At 36.9% G+C, this 15,987-nt stretch overlaps 1 protein-coding gene across 4 annotated transcripts in view; it reads left to right on the top strand.

Annotated features, from left to right (window-relative positions):
* The window catches only part of CTNNA2 (catenin alpha 2), a 459,358-nt gene that overhangs the window by 345,218 nt on the left and 98,153 nt on the right, over nt 1-15,987 (top strand). For all 4 annotated transcript variants that reach the window (XM_086464656.1, XM_086464659.1, XM_086464658.1 and 1 more), the window contains one exon: nt 4,544-4,696. In XM_086464656.1, coding sequence (XP_086320782.1) covers nt 4,544-4,696 — 153 coding nt within the window. The remainder of the gene's footprint in view (nt 1-4,543; nt 4,697-15,987) is intronic.

The raw sequence follows: 15,987 nt of genomic DNA, 5'->3' as shown, positions 1-15,987 counted from the left end.
ACTAGGAGGAATGTTTTTGTGTCTTGTGCTCTTTCAAATTTCTTGTCAAAAATTGTCACTTCTGGTTGCTTTCCATTAGTAAATTCATCCCCAGTCTTTTCTTGACTAGGGAAGTTTCTCTTCAGAGAGGAGAAAGCCCACACAGAGAAAAATATATGAAGAAGTTTGATCAGTGCTTGAAACAGCATTTCTTCCTGAGTTTTTATCATAGGCTCAAATCTTTAATATTTTTTACGTAGTATATTCCAGAATTCTTTAGTTTGAGTGTGCAATGTAATACATGCTTTAAATGTTAATCTTTTTGCTCTTTAATCTACGAAGACATAATTGATGGCACTAGCATCCACATCCCCCAAACCACCATTTTTTTGGTCACACCTTCACGGGTTGTGTGCAGAATTGACCGAGACTTCTTCTGTAGCACTGTACTGCAGTAGCGCTGTCTTATTCTCCAGAACTCAATTTCACAACGTACTGGAGGAGACACGCTTCAGCTGCAGTGGAGAAGGCTTTATTTTCATCTCTCTCGATTAAATTAATACCTGTTTCGGAGTGCTCTGCAGCTGCAAACTGGAGTTGGGTTCGGTTTGTAATGCACATTAAATAGAAAGTGTTGGATAAGGTGCTCCTTGATAAACTTTTGTTACAGATAGCTTTATACTGCTAGTCTGTATAAAGTTTAACAGTTTCTTAGAGTCATTAATTTCCTGCTGTGACTTTACCTTCCAGTGCCAGGATTAGACATTTAATTCTCTACTAGACTGTAAGTAGCACTTGAGACATTTTGGTTCTAAAATTGTTATATAGCCATGGAAAACATAATTTCAGTGGGCAGTTTAACCTCTTTGAGCTCAATTATAGCCATGAACCGACAATGATAAAACAGCCCTAAATAGTGCTTAGAACAGTAAAACATGATGTTATCAAAACCAGCAACTGGCTGTGCACCATAAACTGACTAAATTGACTGAACTGGAAACACATAAAATCCGCCTTGTGGTACACCATACATACTTTTAAAAAATATTTGCAGGTCTTAATGTTTTCCTTTTATATCTTTGTGCTGGTCTGGCAAACTTCTTATTCTTTTAGCTATATCTTAATTAATAAAGTTTTCTCCATGACAAAATGAATTAAGCAAGACCTTTATTTAATGCGCTTTCTCCTCTAACGAGTGGAGTTTCATGTGGTGGAAACAACCCACACTTTGAAATCACCTCTAACTTAAAAATGCAGTGAGGGAAAAAAAAGCGAAAGCATTGTCTTATGAGTGATAGTTTGTGTCATAATATTTACATCAGAATGCAGGGGAATTAGGGCATTGCAAAGACACTTGTTAATGCGCGCACGAGCACAAGATGTCATGCTGGTTTTAGAATAAAACTTAACGTGCTTTTGCCGCGTGTTTTATGACCATTTAAATTCAAGTCACAAGACTTCTCCCGTTCCCTCCTGAACTGATGTTGGCTGAGTGAAACAGTAAAATCTGGGGATGCGTAAGCCATCACTTTGGCCAGACGTTGTGGCAGTGTGCAGAGGAACGTGCAAGATTAGTTTTCCAGTAGTTATTTACCTTGATGAATAGCCCTAATTGGATCAAATAGACTAGTAATACTGAGCTAATACTTTTAAATGTCTTGTCTTGTGCAATTAATATTACCTTGTCATGTATCCATTTCAGCTATTGGATGAACGTCTTATGTTCATACGCCTGTCACATTTAACAAATGATTTTGTCAAGTCATTCTTTATAGCCTGTGGTGATGGATAGCAAAATTTGTGGTCTCCTGCATATATAAAAACCATTAACTACACCTTTCAACTTCAATGCAAGGGCGTCCTAAAACTCAGATAACCAATTTCTAAAGAAATTATAATGCATGTTTACATGAGGGGTTAGAAATATGCTACTGACATCTATGATTAACACAGCATAGGAAAACAGAATTTGTTAATCTTGTATTTATCAAACCTGTGACAGTCAGAATTCAGGGTTTTTTTCAGCTGCTGCAACTCTGAACTGCAGAAGGCAACATACAGTTACCGTTGGAAACAAGATACCCATTTTATTCATTTTTATTCAGATATCACTACTGTATATTTAGAATGGTAAACCCCAAATTGCTGGTTAGCTGATGCTTTTACTGTCCTTTTTATGGATTTCTAGGATGTGGTTGTAGACTGAAGGTATTTAATACTGATGAAAATAAGCTGTGTACTTAAATATCCTGAGACTTTTCTTAGAGTTCCATAGGGCATATTGTTATAATCAGATCTATAATACCACATTAACCTTGATTAAAAATTGAAGTTCTTGTTCACTGAACACAACACTTTGAAACAGATACCTCCTTACAGAACGATATAAACAGAAAAATGTCAGTGTTCATTTAACGTTTAAAGTATTTTTTTCAGTGCAGTGGATGGTAGGTTTTATTAATAATGGCGTTCAGCTTGAGCAAGTGGATGTTTTTAAGGATTTTCCCTGAGAATGAGAGGGAAACCACATGGGATTTTTGAAACCTTTGTGTGTTCCTTTAGAAATGCCACCTTTTCGGCGCATTTTGGTCCAATGGACTTCAAAAAGTCTGACTGTAGGTACTGAAATGAGGCATCTAACGGGAGCAGAGCTTCTCAGCAAGTGTGGGGAGATCTGCAGGAGGGGATTAACCAAACATGAGACTAACCTCTCTCTCAGTCTGTCTCCTTCAGTGCTGGCTGTAGATGAAACCCTTCATTTAGTAGAGAAGGATTGATATATCTAGTGACTGGAAATCTATCAGCTACAGAATGCAGAGTGCCATGCTGGTGCACTATTCTCTGACGCTTAACATCTTAGTGTATTTTTTCTTTTTTCCTTTTTTGCAGTGCTTTGAGATATTTCCAGCAATATTAGTGTTATTGAGATGGTACCTATGAAAACTGTTCATGGATCTCATAGTATAAGATGCTGTGCAAACAGACCCAAAGGACAGTCTGAAAGAGCTTTCAATACAAAAATTAAGTAAGAGTCAGCAAGTGGGTATCAGCAGATTGATGAGAAAAAGGGATAGAGCATGAGGTGACAATGTGATAGGTAGTAGCAACCACACACCAGCCTGTTACTGCTGGCAGGTCTCTGATATATTCTCGTCCTTTTTTTTTTTTTTTTCATCTTTATTTCCCCCCCTGTTTTTATGTATTACTGTGGTATCTATGCTGAGTGCATTTAATCATTTTGAAAGCGGAAAAATACTTCCCAAGTAGAATATGAGTAGAATTAATTTTTTAAGGGAAATTAAGAATTGGTGTTCTTAATACATTAGCTGCTTTAGTTGCAATAGAAGGAATTTGCCATGCAAACACATACATGCTATCTTGCTTTGCTTGTTTTTACTGCACCACTCAGGGGCTGAATGGAAATATTCAAAGTTACCTTTCTCCTTATTCAAATAGAGCTGACAACAGCAAATGCGTCTTGGATCATGTATTTACAGTGCCTAACAATATAGCAGTTTTCAGTATGATTGGGTGATTTGATGACACCTTGTCTAGCTAAAGCTTTCTTGTCTGGACTGCAAAATAGAGAAAATTACCTTTCCTGATGTTTCATCTAACTAAAAATGAATGATTTAAGGAGACTAATGGCTAACCAAACCTCCAGGTTGAATAGCTCTCAGCGTGTTGTGTTTGAGTCCCCAGTTTTTCATTCTTGACAACCAAAATATTGCAGAAAACATGCTAAAAATGTTTCTGAACCATACTCCTGTAGAGCAATTAAGTTTCCAGGAAGAATTACTTAAAAATTCAGTCATCTTTCTGGCTGTCTTTCAAATTTTAGTGAAGTTTGATGTTAATTAGTGGTTATTAGCAAGGTAGATAAGTTAGTGACGTCATTCTTACAGTAATATTGTTTCAAATAGGTGTTTTTATGAAATAACAGATGTTTAATCTTCAGTAGGGTGCTCTTTTTTTTTCCTTTGGAATAAATTGTAGTATGTTTTCTAATCTGCCTGGAAAATGCTTACGAAGGTTTTCTGTTTATAGCTGTTGGAGGTATTTGAAAGCGAATAGGAAGCACGAGGCATGTGCTAAACAAAATACTCATTATTGTGTAGAATACTATTCAGTACAGGCATTAGAGAAGGCTTAGAAATATTCAGGCTAATATTTTTAATGGTTGCTTGAAGTTAAGCTCCTTGATCCATATTTGGATTTTAAGTGAGCTGAACTGTTTCTGAAAGTAGTGTGCAGCTTTCAATTCTCATCAATTTGCAATGTATTATGTGGGTAATCACCACAGTCCTGTAGAGATCCATTCGGTCCAGTAGGATTAGATGGATGTCTGCATGAATCTCGGGAGGGTTTAACAAAGCCTAGGCCCTTGAATGTTTGATATTTGTATGCTCGCTGCAAATATGTAACTTGGCGGAAAGAAAGAAAAAAACCCAAACTCCCATACAGTGCTGTGAGACGCAACACATCAGTGCTTAAATATGAGTAGCCAATGAATGTATATTGATAAATCTCCTTTTATTTACCAGTCTGCTTTCTTTTGTCACAGCTACGGAAGGCAGTAATGGATCATATATCGGATTCATTCCTGGAGACCAATGTCCCATTACTGGTTCTCATTGAGGCCGCAAAAAGCGGTAATGAGAAAGAAGTGAAGGAGTATGCTCAGGTCTTCCGTGAACACGCCAACAAGTTAGTTGAGGTAAGTGACCTTATTACTACAGCTAGATTTCCACCTTGCCTTTCTAGGAGAGGCAAGAAAAATTATAGGCTGGCTGGAATGTTAGAAGTAGCATTTCTGTAATACAGGTTTCAGGAGTTTTGGTCAACTTTATCCCGGTGATTGCATAGCAAATGTCCAGATGACTGGCAGAGAGGAGCATCTGCTATATTTTAGTAGTTCATTGAAGCAATAGAGCGTGTTTAAAGTGGAATTTCCAGTATTTTGTCAGAAGTCGTGAGCAACAGGAAGTAAATTTCGGTTCAGCTTTTACTAACAATACGATAGATCGTAATCTTTGTTAAGTAAAAAGCAGAACAGGTGCTTCACAGTACTGTGTGTGGTACTAGCCAAAGGCTGCTCGAGACTTAAGAGCTTGTCAGTCTGAGCTAAAATAGGGAAAAGGACTTATGTAGAAGGCATAGCCTTAAGGCCATATTTACTCTTGGAAGGTCTGTATTACATATAGAGAGAGTGTCTTCTGTTTCCAAAGAGACGTACTATGTAAGGTTAACTTGCACAGTGTAGGTAAACTTAATTATAATTTCAAGTCTTCAGGGATGATATTGAAATAGTTCTATTCTACCATGAGGAGTATAAAACATAATGATTGCAACCTGGGTGCCCACGGAATGGGCTTTTATTAAAATAATGATAATTCATCTTTATTGATGAATGCGATGATATATAAATCATCTCAGTTTGTCCTTTTTAACAGATCAAAAGCTATGAAACATGCTTGTATTTCTTGAAGACAATTATAACTCAGTGATTTGCTTATTATTATTGTGTGGCATTGTTGACTTCTCTGTACTAGCATTATGTTGAAGAATACGTAGCCCCTTTGCAACATCCTTTCTCACTAACCATGCGCTCTTTAGCAGAGGCGAATGCTATACCGTTGAACGGCTTCTGTTCCTAAAACAGACATCATCCTAATTCTCTAGTACCTGAGCTGAAGCAAGGAGTAAAGGTTTCTTGGTTACTCTTGACTAAAGCTAGACAATTCCCTGACAAAACACGTGGCGGGGGGAGTGTTTTTAGTGGGAGTAAGGTGCTGTTCTGGAGCATCTCACTCTTCCCACGTACAAAACAGGGAGTCAAGGTGCTGCATTCAGGGGCTGGGAGTCAAGTGTTTGCTATAGTGCTTAACTTCTGGGCACCTAAAGGTAGATCCTGGGCTTTAAAAGCTCTGGATGGATTCTGTACCGTGCTGAATACAGTAAGGCTTATTACTGTTGTTTGCGAGAGGAGCACAGGCCTGTCAGCAGCTTTCAGTCCTGACCCCGCTGTGTTATGCAAAGATCTGTTACTGCTGCCCGGTGACTGGAGCTGTGGCAATGGAAAAGGAATTAGCCAGTAGGTATATAAAGAGAGAAAAAAGTAAACAAATGGAAAACACCTCCACAATATTCATAGTTATATTGTAGCGGCAGAGTTGTAGACTTATATATAACATGCAATTAAGATATGTATTTAGTATTGCAGCAGTCCCCTCCTATACAGATTTGCAACCAAGAGTTGCAAGGTATAATGGCATTATTGAAAAGTGAAAAATAACTGTGTTGATCTTTTTTAAAAGTTAACAAGAAGTAGTGACATAAAAGGAGGAAAAATACCTTTTAAAGACTAAAGTTAAAAAAAAAAACAACAAAACACCTTCAACTGGAAGAAACTCAACAGAAGAGTGGTTATAGTTATCTACCTTTGGTTTTATAAGCCTAACATTACATTAGACTTGTACTTTAGACCAAACTAGGGTTTGGTTACTGAGTGTGAACATTATGTGGTCATCTTTAGGTACCCCACCAATAAAATAATGATGATAGTAACAGTAGATGTCTTGGCCCTAATACCTAATGTTTTTATTCTATTTAGGTTGACCTTTAATTGATTCTTATATGTCTCTGACATCTGGTACTAGCCTGTGGGTCCATCCTTACTCTTGTCCATGGACGAGTTCATTTAGATGGATCTTAACCTTTTATTTTAAAGGATTCTTTCTGGTTTAGGTAATAAAGTATCTTGAAGAAATTAGTGTCTAGTGCAAGTGTAATTTTGAAACTCAAGTTTCAGGTTGACTGCACAAGAAAAAAGATACTTGGAATAGATTTATGTTGTACACTAGATTTTGCAGTTTAAATAGTTTCATCATTTTTACTTATGATGCACAATGGTATCTTAGCAGATGGGCTTCTATGGTTTTGTGGGTCAAGTATTTTGCAAATAGTAAAATGTGGTTTAAAGATGAGACATAATCAAGTGACTATGAAATGTAAGATCCTTTCCCAGGCACGGGGCCAGAACTGCTTGCTAATATATGCAAACACAGTTCCACTGAAGTATGTGGACTTGCACTTGCTTATGTTAGAGGAATTTGACAGTGCAAATCCAATACTGTGAAAACTCTGTATTATTAATCATCAATTTTAAAATCAGAATCTGAATTTCTTGGATGTCTTACCAAGTTCAATAGAAAGTCTATCAAAAGGTCAGGAAAAATAAACCTTGTTTTAATACTTCTTTATGTAAAAGCTACATTTTACCATTCTGAGAAAAGAAATGCGTTTCTTGATATTTGATGAATACAAATGGCAAAATTTTCTTTCCATAGCCAATACCTTTTCAAAAATATATGCTGTAAGAATGAGGCTTATGGAAGTTAACTTTCTTCTATAGTCCACGTTGCAGAATACTTATATCTTCTTTTCAGAGCTGTTTTCATTATTCGTGTATTTTCCCCTCCCTGCGTCTTACCATAACATTTTGTCTTTTGCTTTTCACTTGAATTGGTACGATGTGCTTCGTTTGAGAACAACAACCGCAAAGATGAATTCTCATTTTTCTAGACATTCACTGACAACCGGTTAGTTTGGACTATGGGTTATGTTGGAAACCCAGAGTAAGGTGTCATCCTGTGAAACTTGAGGCCCTGTATCTGTGACACCTATGTTTAGAAGCCTTCTTGTCTCAGACTCACTCCAGAGTTCAAGAAGGCAGAGGATTGCAAGAATGAGGCCGAGCTTAACTATGATGTAAATCATCCAAAGTGACTCATTGTTGTACAAATACTTGGGGTAAAGAAGGAAAAAAAAAAAAAAAGTAAAACAGAATTTAGATGGTACCATTCCAGGCATGTACACCTAACTCCTTTTCTTCAAATCGTTTTTCATCAGTCATCTCTCAACTTTTCTGCCTTCTGAAACTGAAGTTAGAGAAGTGATGGTGCCTTTCCAGGTCATGATCTTTACCTCGTGAATCCCTTTAATGATTTAAAAAAAAATTATCTCTAATGATTGAAAGTCTGTAAATGCCTGAGTTGTATTGCCAGCTTCAAATGTGACCTTGGGAAGTCATTTAACTTCTGTATCCAGGCACCTTCATTTGTAGCATAAGGTTAATGACAGATAATTCTAATACCTACCACATAAAGGCACTTGACTGATAAATCAGCTTAGATTTATTCAATGCATCTATCAAAGCGCTATATGGCAGCTAATTAATTAATTTTTATTGTTCTGTTTAGTAAAGCCTCCTTGGTTTAACTGTTAGTCCTCTGAACTGTTTCTTGCAAATTTAAATTATTAAATCCAACCAGTTTTCCTGGGAGATGAATTCAGCATCCAGTAAACCCTTAAGAGCCATGATAGCAAGCTGTTTAGTTGTTTTCAATAGGAAACATCAGCATGTTTAAAGTTTAATTAAGAACTGTGAAAATTCAGATTATAGTGCCTTCTAGTTAAACTAGCGGATTGGATCAGGCTTTCCATTCTCACAAGATTGGAGAAAAGTCCAAGAGAGTTCTACTATGACTTAAGTTTTAGGGAGTTTTAGTATTTTTATGAAAGAAGTTCACTATTTGGTGATTAGTGAACATTTACAAGAGTTACTCCAGTTGCATTATTCTTCCTTGAAACTTATTTCCAACAAAATTGGAATGAAGGGGATTTTTGTTCTTTAGCATGAACCGATGCAGCACCAAATTTGAAACAGCTAAAAATAAACTTCTGAAAAGACAGAGCCTTACCAATTTTGCATGAATTAATTTTTATGAAGAATTTTGTGGAGCCTACATGTATCTGTCAGTTTCATGTCATACAGACTTAAAGATTTCTGGAAACATCCAGAATAATCAGAGTTATCTTCTAAGAACACTTGGCTAGTGGAAGAACTGTATTAGGCAAGGGTTTATGATGATTAAAATTTGATATACTGCAAACAAGTCAATAGTATCACAAGGCTGGGTAGTAATTTGTAGCTGATGAAACTTGAAAGCAGCATTTCTGTTTCTGTTTTATAGTCTCTTTGTCCATTAGGCTTGCAGGAGTCTATTAACTTTCTCCTGACCATTTAATTGCCACTTTGAAGAGGATATTTGGATTACTTTCGGGAGTTTAAGGGTGTTGGGTTTTTTTCTTTTATGATGTCAAGAGGAAAAAAAGTTAGTGTTTGAACTTCTTTGTAAGACACCCTGCAGGCTACCCTTCGTTTTCCAAGAACTTTATTATCTGTAGCTCCCTAATTCAGACTGATTGTATGTTTTCCCATCATAAATGTGGAAACAGGCTTGCACGCTGAAGAGAGGAGGGAAAAACCACTGCTGTCATGCACAGCATACAAAAAAAGGCAGTTGGACCTGCTCACTAACCCCTGCTTACTTGATTTGGTAATGAGAGGAGGGCGAGAAAAAAGTGTGAAAGAAAATTTTACTATTTTGGTCAACGGTGAATTTAGTCTAGTTTTACATCAGCAGTAACAGAACTACTATCCAACCCAGTACTTTTTTGTTCCAGAATGTCTCTCAGAAAAGCACACAGTGCATTTCGTTCATAGGAAACACGAAGCTAGACTTTCTCTTGGGGAATGAAGGGCTGTGTAAATCTGCAATGCACTTGAGGCTGGCGGAGCACTGACAGTTCGCAGTGTGGCACTCTAGCTCACTTTTCAGGGGGTACTAGTGATCTTCATAAGGAATATATAACAATGTTTTGTTTGTGCTTTTGTAAATATTGTATGAGTTCATGAACTGAGTTGGATTTTCATTTAAGACAGGCAAAACCCAGAGTAACAAGCCTAAGAGGAAAAAAAATTGGCTCATTTATTTCTGCAACTTTAGTTCAAGGAACAAAGAGCGTTCCTACTGATCTGTTTCACAAATACTGTCCATACTAATGTTCTAATCCTTTTTTATTCGAGTGCACATCACTTCATTAACAGAGTGTACAACTAGCTGTTTGCTACTGGTAATGAAGAAAAAGTGTCAGTACTCTTTCATAGCTTCTGTTTCCAACTTCCATCATGAAAGATGTATACATCCCTGGGTTTCCTCCTAGAGACTGATCAGCTTTTATTCTTGCATTTTTCTTTTAGCTGACATTAAGCTAGATAAGAAATAATATTTAGAAGATAGTAATCCTTAGTTCTAATCCAGAAGTGTTAAGAAGGTCATAGATTAGTTTAATTCAAGCCCTTCAAGTTGAGAGATTTTATTTGAAAATAAAGCTGTGGGCTACCTCTGTGTCCTAGTGTTTCATCTGCTCATTTTAGTTTTAATTTCCAGCTCAGGCCCTTCTTCCCTGCGTGGGCAACAGATGTTCTTAATTCCTAGTAAACATCATGAGTATATTGACGATAGCTAAAACCACAAGTCCAATTATCTGCAATGAGAACATGAAAAGCTTGAACTCTTTGCATTTACTTCTTCCAAGTCACTGCTGAAGCCAGATCTAGTTAGTCCATCTCTTCACCTTGGAGGTGTATATGTCTTTGAGACAGAGTGAACTCAATGTCTTTTGGGATAAAACTTTTCTGGTAACGCTATATCATTAGTGAACTCTATGCTGGCTTTTTTACTTACATTAGCCACTAGATATCGGTAGTCCACTACGATCTATGCCAGTTTCATCTTCTGGTTTCTAGATTAATATTGAAATGAAGTCAAATTGCCTTAGAGCGAGGGTGAGGCACAGAAATAACTCCTGCTTTGACTTTTTGAGACTCTTGTGTACCTTTCCCTGGAGAAGATAGGTTATTGAAGGAGTTAAATAATCCATGTCTATGTTTTCAAGATTGGTTTTGTCCAAAAGCCGTCTCTGCCTTCAGGCAATATGGGTCCATCTCTGAGAATTACAAAGTCTGCTGCAGGAGGAAGCAATTGCAGAACCTGCCTGTGATCTGCAGGCTGCATCATTAACATAGAAACGTGGACGAAATGAGACAATTTGGCAATGGAGAACTGGACTACAGCAGATGCTGAAGGCCCTGGATGCTGATCCCTCAACATCTGCCCTTAGCAGGTTTCTGGTGAAACCCAGGAATCCAGGGTGGCTCAAAGGGGGGGAGCTTCCTTATCTCACAGCTATTTTGGCAATAAGGGTCTGTTTCCAAAATTTTTTCCCACTAACAAACACCTAGGGAAACAGTCATACCAGAATCTGTGAGGCCATTAGCATCATCCTGAGCAATCATTTTCTATTAATTTGTCCCTTTCCTTTGTTCTTAGAATGCTAAGCTTCTGCATATCATAGAAACACCAGAAGAGTTGAAGGATAATTTTATTTGTTCACACATATTTCTGTAATGTACATAATAAGCAAATGCTACATAAAGTTAGCAACCTGTGAGTAATGATGGTTCTTTTTTTTTCTTCCCAGAAGTAGAATACAAGATTAAAAATTTTTTTTAAAAAAAAGTGAGTGGCAGATTACTGCAGAATCTCCGTGTCAACTGGAATGCATCTCTAGCTTTGGGACTGTAGACATAAAGCCAGTAATGTGCTGGTTCCGTTAGCTGGTTTCCTATAGGTCATCATTCATCAGCAAATGACTGTATTATGTGTTTTTACGCATTGGAAAAAAAATGCTAGAGGATTTTCTACAAATTAAGATGTACTTTGGCCACTTCTTCACTTTTTTGCTGTAATTCTTTAATGTATCTTTTCTTTGTATACTCAATTACTTTCATGAGGAACACCTGGTTTTCTCCTTGCAGAAAAATTTATTCCTAGTAATTTCCCTGTATTTTCTAGTTAGCTGATTATATTTTTTAAAGATAATTAACTTTTAACCATGCTTATTTACGGCCTCTGTAAAAGAGATGAAATCAAATTACTCCGGTTTTAATCACTGAGTAATTTTTTTTCAAAATATTTTTCTGGTGAATAACACCTGCTTAGCTAGGGGCTCATTTCTCCAGTCTGATCACGCTACCATGCTATGTGATTCATGTGGTACATTTTCCTAAAATAAAATGACTCCTACAAACTAGTATCCGTTTATGCCTACTATCTCATACAATGAAATCACACAGCGGTCTATGTGATTTAAAACTTGTTAATAATACAATCAAGAGCTCTTGGTACCATTTTAATTAGATGATTACACAAATGATGGATTTAGTTCCTCCTAACCAGTTGTTTGAATTTGTAACCTAAGTACACTAAGATGCCATACAGCATCTAGGGTGGAAATCATCCCCTAACTCTTACGTAGTAAGGACTGCTTTGAAGGGAGTGAATATGTGAACCTGTTAGTGGAAGGGGCCCTCTGGAACCTAAATACCTTTTTTACTTTGAACTTAAACAGTACTGATAGACATGATTTTTATTTACAGATATGTCATCTTCTTCCGTCAGGAAAGAGATGAAAGTAGGTGGAAGCTCCTGAGACAGATACAAGCCTTCCTTAATTACTCTGTCATCAATGAGAGAAGTAAAACTAGTTGTTATCAGAGGCATTGCTCTCAAATTGTCAGGATGAATCCATGGTACCTGTGTGATAACACAGTGTAGAATTCCCAGGTGTATGACTGCTCAGCCCACTCTGCTTAGCAGCTAGAAATCAATACTGGCAGGTGTGTAGTTTACCTAACTTCAGCTTCTTTTAGGTTTGAGGGGTTTTTTAGTATTTCATTTCTCTAGGTGGCAAATATGAAAGCCTCTTCACTTAGTTGAAATTTATTAGCAGTATTTTGCACTGAGCATCCTATTAGTTTTTTGACAACATGGAAGAAAGTGGTCTCTTAGCCCCTGAAATGAATTGCAATTGGAAGTGGGAAGTTCATCAAGTGGTAGTAACCTTTGAGAGAGGTTAATAAAAGAAGATGGTAACTGCCTGTCCTTCTGATACTCATATGATGTGCCTTGCTTTACTCATGTGTTAGCGGGCCATCACTTATGAGACTACATTTTCCTCTCCCATTGACTGTTCTTTCTAGCAACTGGAAGAAGGATTTCTTAAAGCAGGTAGGGCAGTCTGTAACAAGCTACACAGTTGGAGCTAAAAGGGACAAAGATTAATTTCAACAAACTTATCTCTTTGGACTAACATGGTTAGGATATATCAGGTAGAAATACAACTAGTGCCACAGCTGACTTCTGCTAGCTTCCTTGTCTTTCAACATGTTTCAGGTGTAGTAAGAGCACTGCATAAGTTTTCAGGATGAACCCAGAGCAAGGATCTTTTATTAGTGTTGACTTCAAGACTTGAGTTTTTTAGTACTCAGAATGGCTTCTATCCATTAACTTCTCTACTTCCAGTTGCCAGCTGTGGGGATCTGAAGGGAGTACATGCTTTTGAAGATAGGGAGAATGAGATACTTGCCATGTTAGTTATTCAAAGGTGGTATTTTCTAGACAGCCCCACCTAGCTACCTCTATTCTTTATTTTTACTCTCATATCCTATTTTATAAAGTGTTTTATTTGTGTCTCTGGTAACAAGTCCTAACCATAATTGATGCTTTTCCTAATGTCTCTTTAAAAAGGGTGCTTCAACCTATACTCTAGAAACTGTATGTTTGGATTATTTTGTCTGCTCAAGATGTTACCTTTTTACTACTGTGTAAAATGTTGAGCATCTTGGCCTTTGTTCTGTGATATCTTAGCATGGCTATATTTCAATCAGTGAATATTAAGAACTGCGCTTTTACATATTCATCTTAGGTTTCACTGTAAGGAAGGAAGAGTTTAATCAAATAACCTGTCTTAGAGCATGAAATTTAAGAGAAATAAGGGGAATGGTGAGGAATAAAAGGAATTATGAAATACAAGAAGCTATGCTGGTATTCCAAAGTCACAGCAAAGTAGGAAATAAAACAAACACCTTGTATTACTGTAAAGAAAGGGAATTTGTCATCCACAATTGAATCATTTCCAGCATGCAGCACAGAGATAGAGGGACTAGACCTATTTAAGAAGCCAGAAAGTTCAGTACAAGCAGTAAGTACTTCTGAGGAAACTGAAAAGATAATTTTAAGAAAATAGTGAGTTAGAAATAAAGGAGAGCACTCAGACATGGTCAAAAAATCAGCAGAAGATGTCCAAGGAAAAGCCATGTCAAAGACTTGAGGATAGAATGACATGTTTAGTGATGGAGTTTTGAACTGATGTAAAAGAAACTGTAATCAAGAAATCTCATGATTTTGAACAAAAGTCGTAGCAGCTTTGATTTTAAAAAAGATTGCAATTGAGATACACATGACAAAATTTCAAATATAGACCCTTGAGTAATAAAGTTTATTAATCCAGAACAAAGTATGCAAATGGAAAAAGCATCATCTCCAAATACTAGTAACATAGGTACACTAGAGTCGTACAGGAGTGTCTGTGTTCCTTTAGCTTATGCAATGTGTGGGTCATACTGTATCTTATCCTGTTTTTTCCCTGTATCCCATTAGCTCAATTCCAACAAGCATAGTGGTTATGATGATGCACCCGTCATAGGTATAATCAACTGCTTCTACCACAGTGCCAAGACTGTAGCTGTTTAGTTGGTAGTGTGTGAATGTCAAAGCAATCCTTACTGCCTAAACGTTCCCGGTCAGGGATGCTGCCAGTGTTGGCTTTTTAAAGTTCCTGTGGCAGAAGGGTACACTGGAACTTTGTAACAAACTGTTTAGTGGCACCCATGTCCATTTCCCTTGGTATATTTACAATACCCTGGTGTATTTATTATTTAGGAAGACCAACGTTCCTTTATCCCATTTTTCAGTGATATCAAATCCATAATAAATTATGCCGAGTTAACTTAAATAGTGAATTCCCCTCAATACTGAGGTTATTATTCTATCTGTAATCTAAAGATGAGTTTGGTGGTTTTTTTAGCCCTTACAGTTTGTTCCACATCTTATCTGCACCTTTGCTAAGAAGAACCTTTCTTAGAATAAATCTGTTCTTCATGTAGAAACTTGCAAATTTTGATCCAACAACTCCCAAACTTTAGGCTGTTAAATGAGGTCCTTTGGTCTCTTCCTATAAGCCATTTTTTTCACAGAAAGTTTAGTTACCTTTGTGACTTGTCTCTATACCACCTGTTTTTTCCAACAATTTCACTAGTACGTCTGTGTGCAAACATGACATGTGCTACTTTTTCTTTTCTATTTACAAGATGGAAGTAATACCTGTAGACATAATGTTTTGTAACTTTACTGGAATGAAAAAACTCCTGTTGCATCAATAAATTTTCTGTCTTTTCCTGGAATTCCAGGTGTTTACATTAATGAAATGCACCTTTTGCCATTTCGGATACGTTCAATAACTGTTGTTATATTCTATTTTCACACCTATAGTGTAAGCCTTGGGTGGCCTGTGTGGCTTTAAAATATTTTTCTGTCAGTAATAGATCCTCAACATAACCAGCACAGCCAGAAAAAACGTGTCTTTGTTTCCGGCAGCGTGGTTGTTATTTGAATAAGATTTACATCTCTTGCTGGAAGCTTTTGCTACAGAATTGCATGAGGGAAGTGGAACAGAAATCGGGATGATGATATGAATGGACACAGAGCAGGCTATGAGAAATAGGAGGCTGGGAGGGCTGTTGGGGGAAGAGCAGGTTTTAGGATGAGTTTTCAGTGAAGATATTTATATCTGCTTTTAATGCTGCTGCTCAGTGTCAAGTATGCATGGGACTAGATTTTTTTTTTCTTTTTAGTTTACTGAGGTTTTTGTTTGTTTGTTTTTGACAACCCATGCATTCAATAAGAAAATTCAACATTTCATGTAGATATGGATACAGAAAGCAAATATTCTCATTCATAATTTTACTAGGTAGATACTTGAGTTCAGTTATGAAGGAGAAGAGACATTGGAAAACCTATACCTCATTAGATAAACACAATAGTAAGCTCATTCAGAAAATATCTAGATAGCACTGGGTAAAATGCTATAATCCTGATAAGTCTTCTTATTGTTTGAAAATGTATTTTATACCTTAATTTGGAGATAAATTTCCAAAGAAAAAACAACCACCTCACTACTCCGTTAGAATAACACTGTAAC

The sequence above is a fragment of the Leptosomus discolor genome, chromosome 4 (assembly GCF_034619465.1).
Source record: "Leptosomus discolor isolate bLepDis1 chromosome 4, bLepDis1.hap2, whole genome shotgun sequence".
NCBI lineage: Eukaryota > Metazoa > Chordata > Aves > Leptosomiformes > Leptosomidae > Leptosomus > Leptosomus discolor.
The sequence above is the reverse complement of the archived record's forward strand: the minus strand, read 5'-3'. Positions and strand labels throughout refer to the sequence as shown.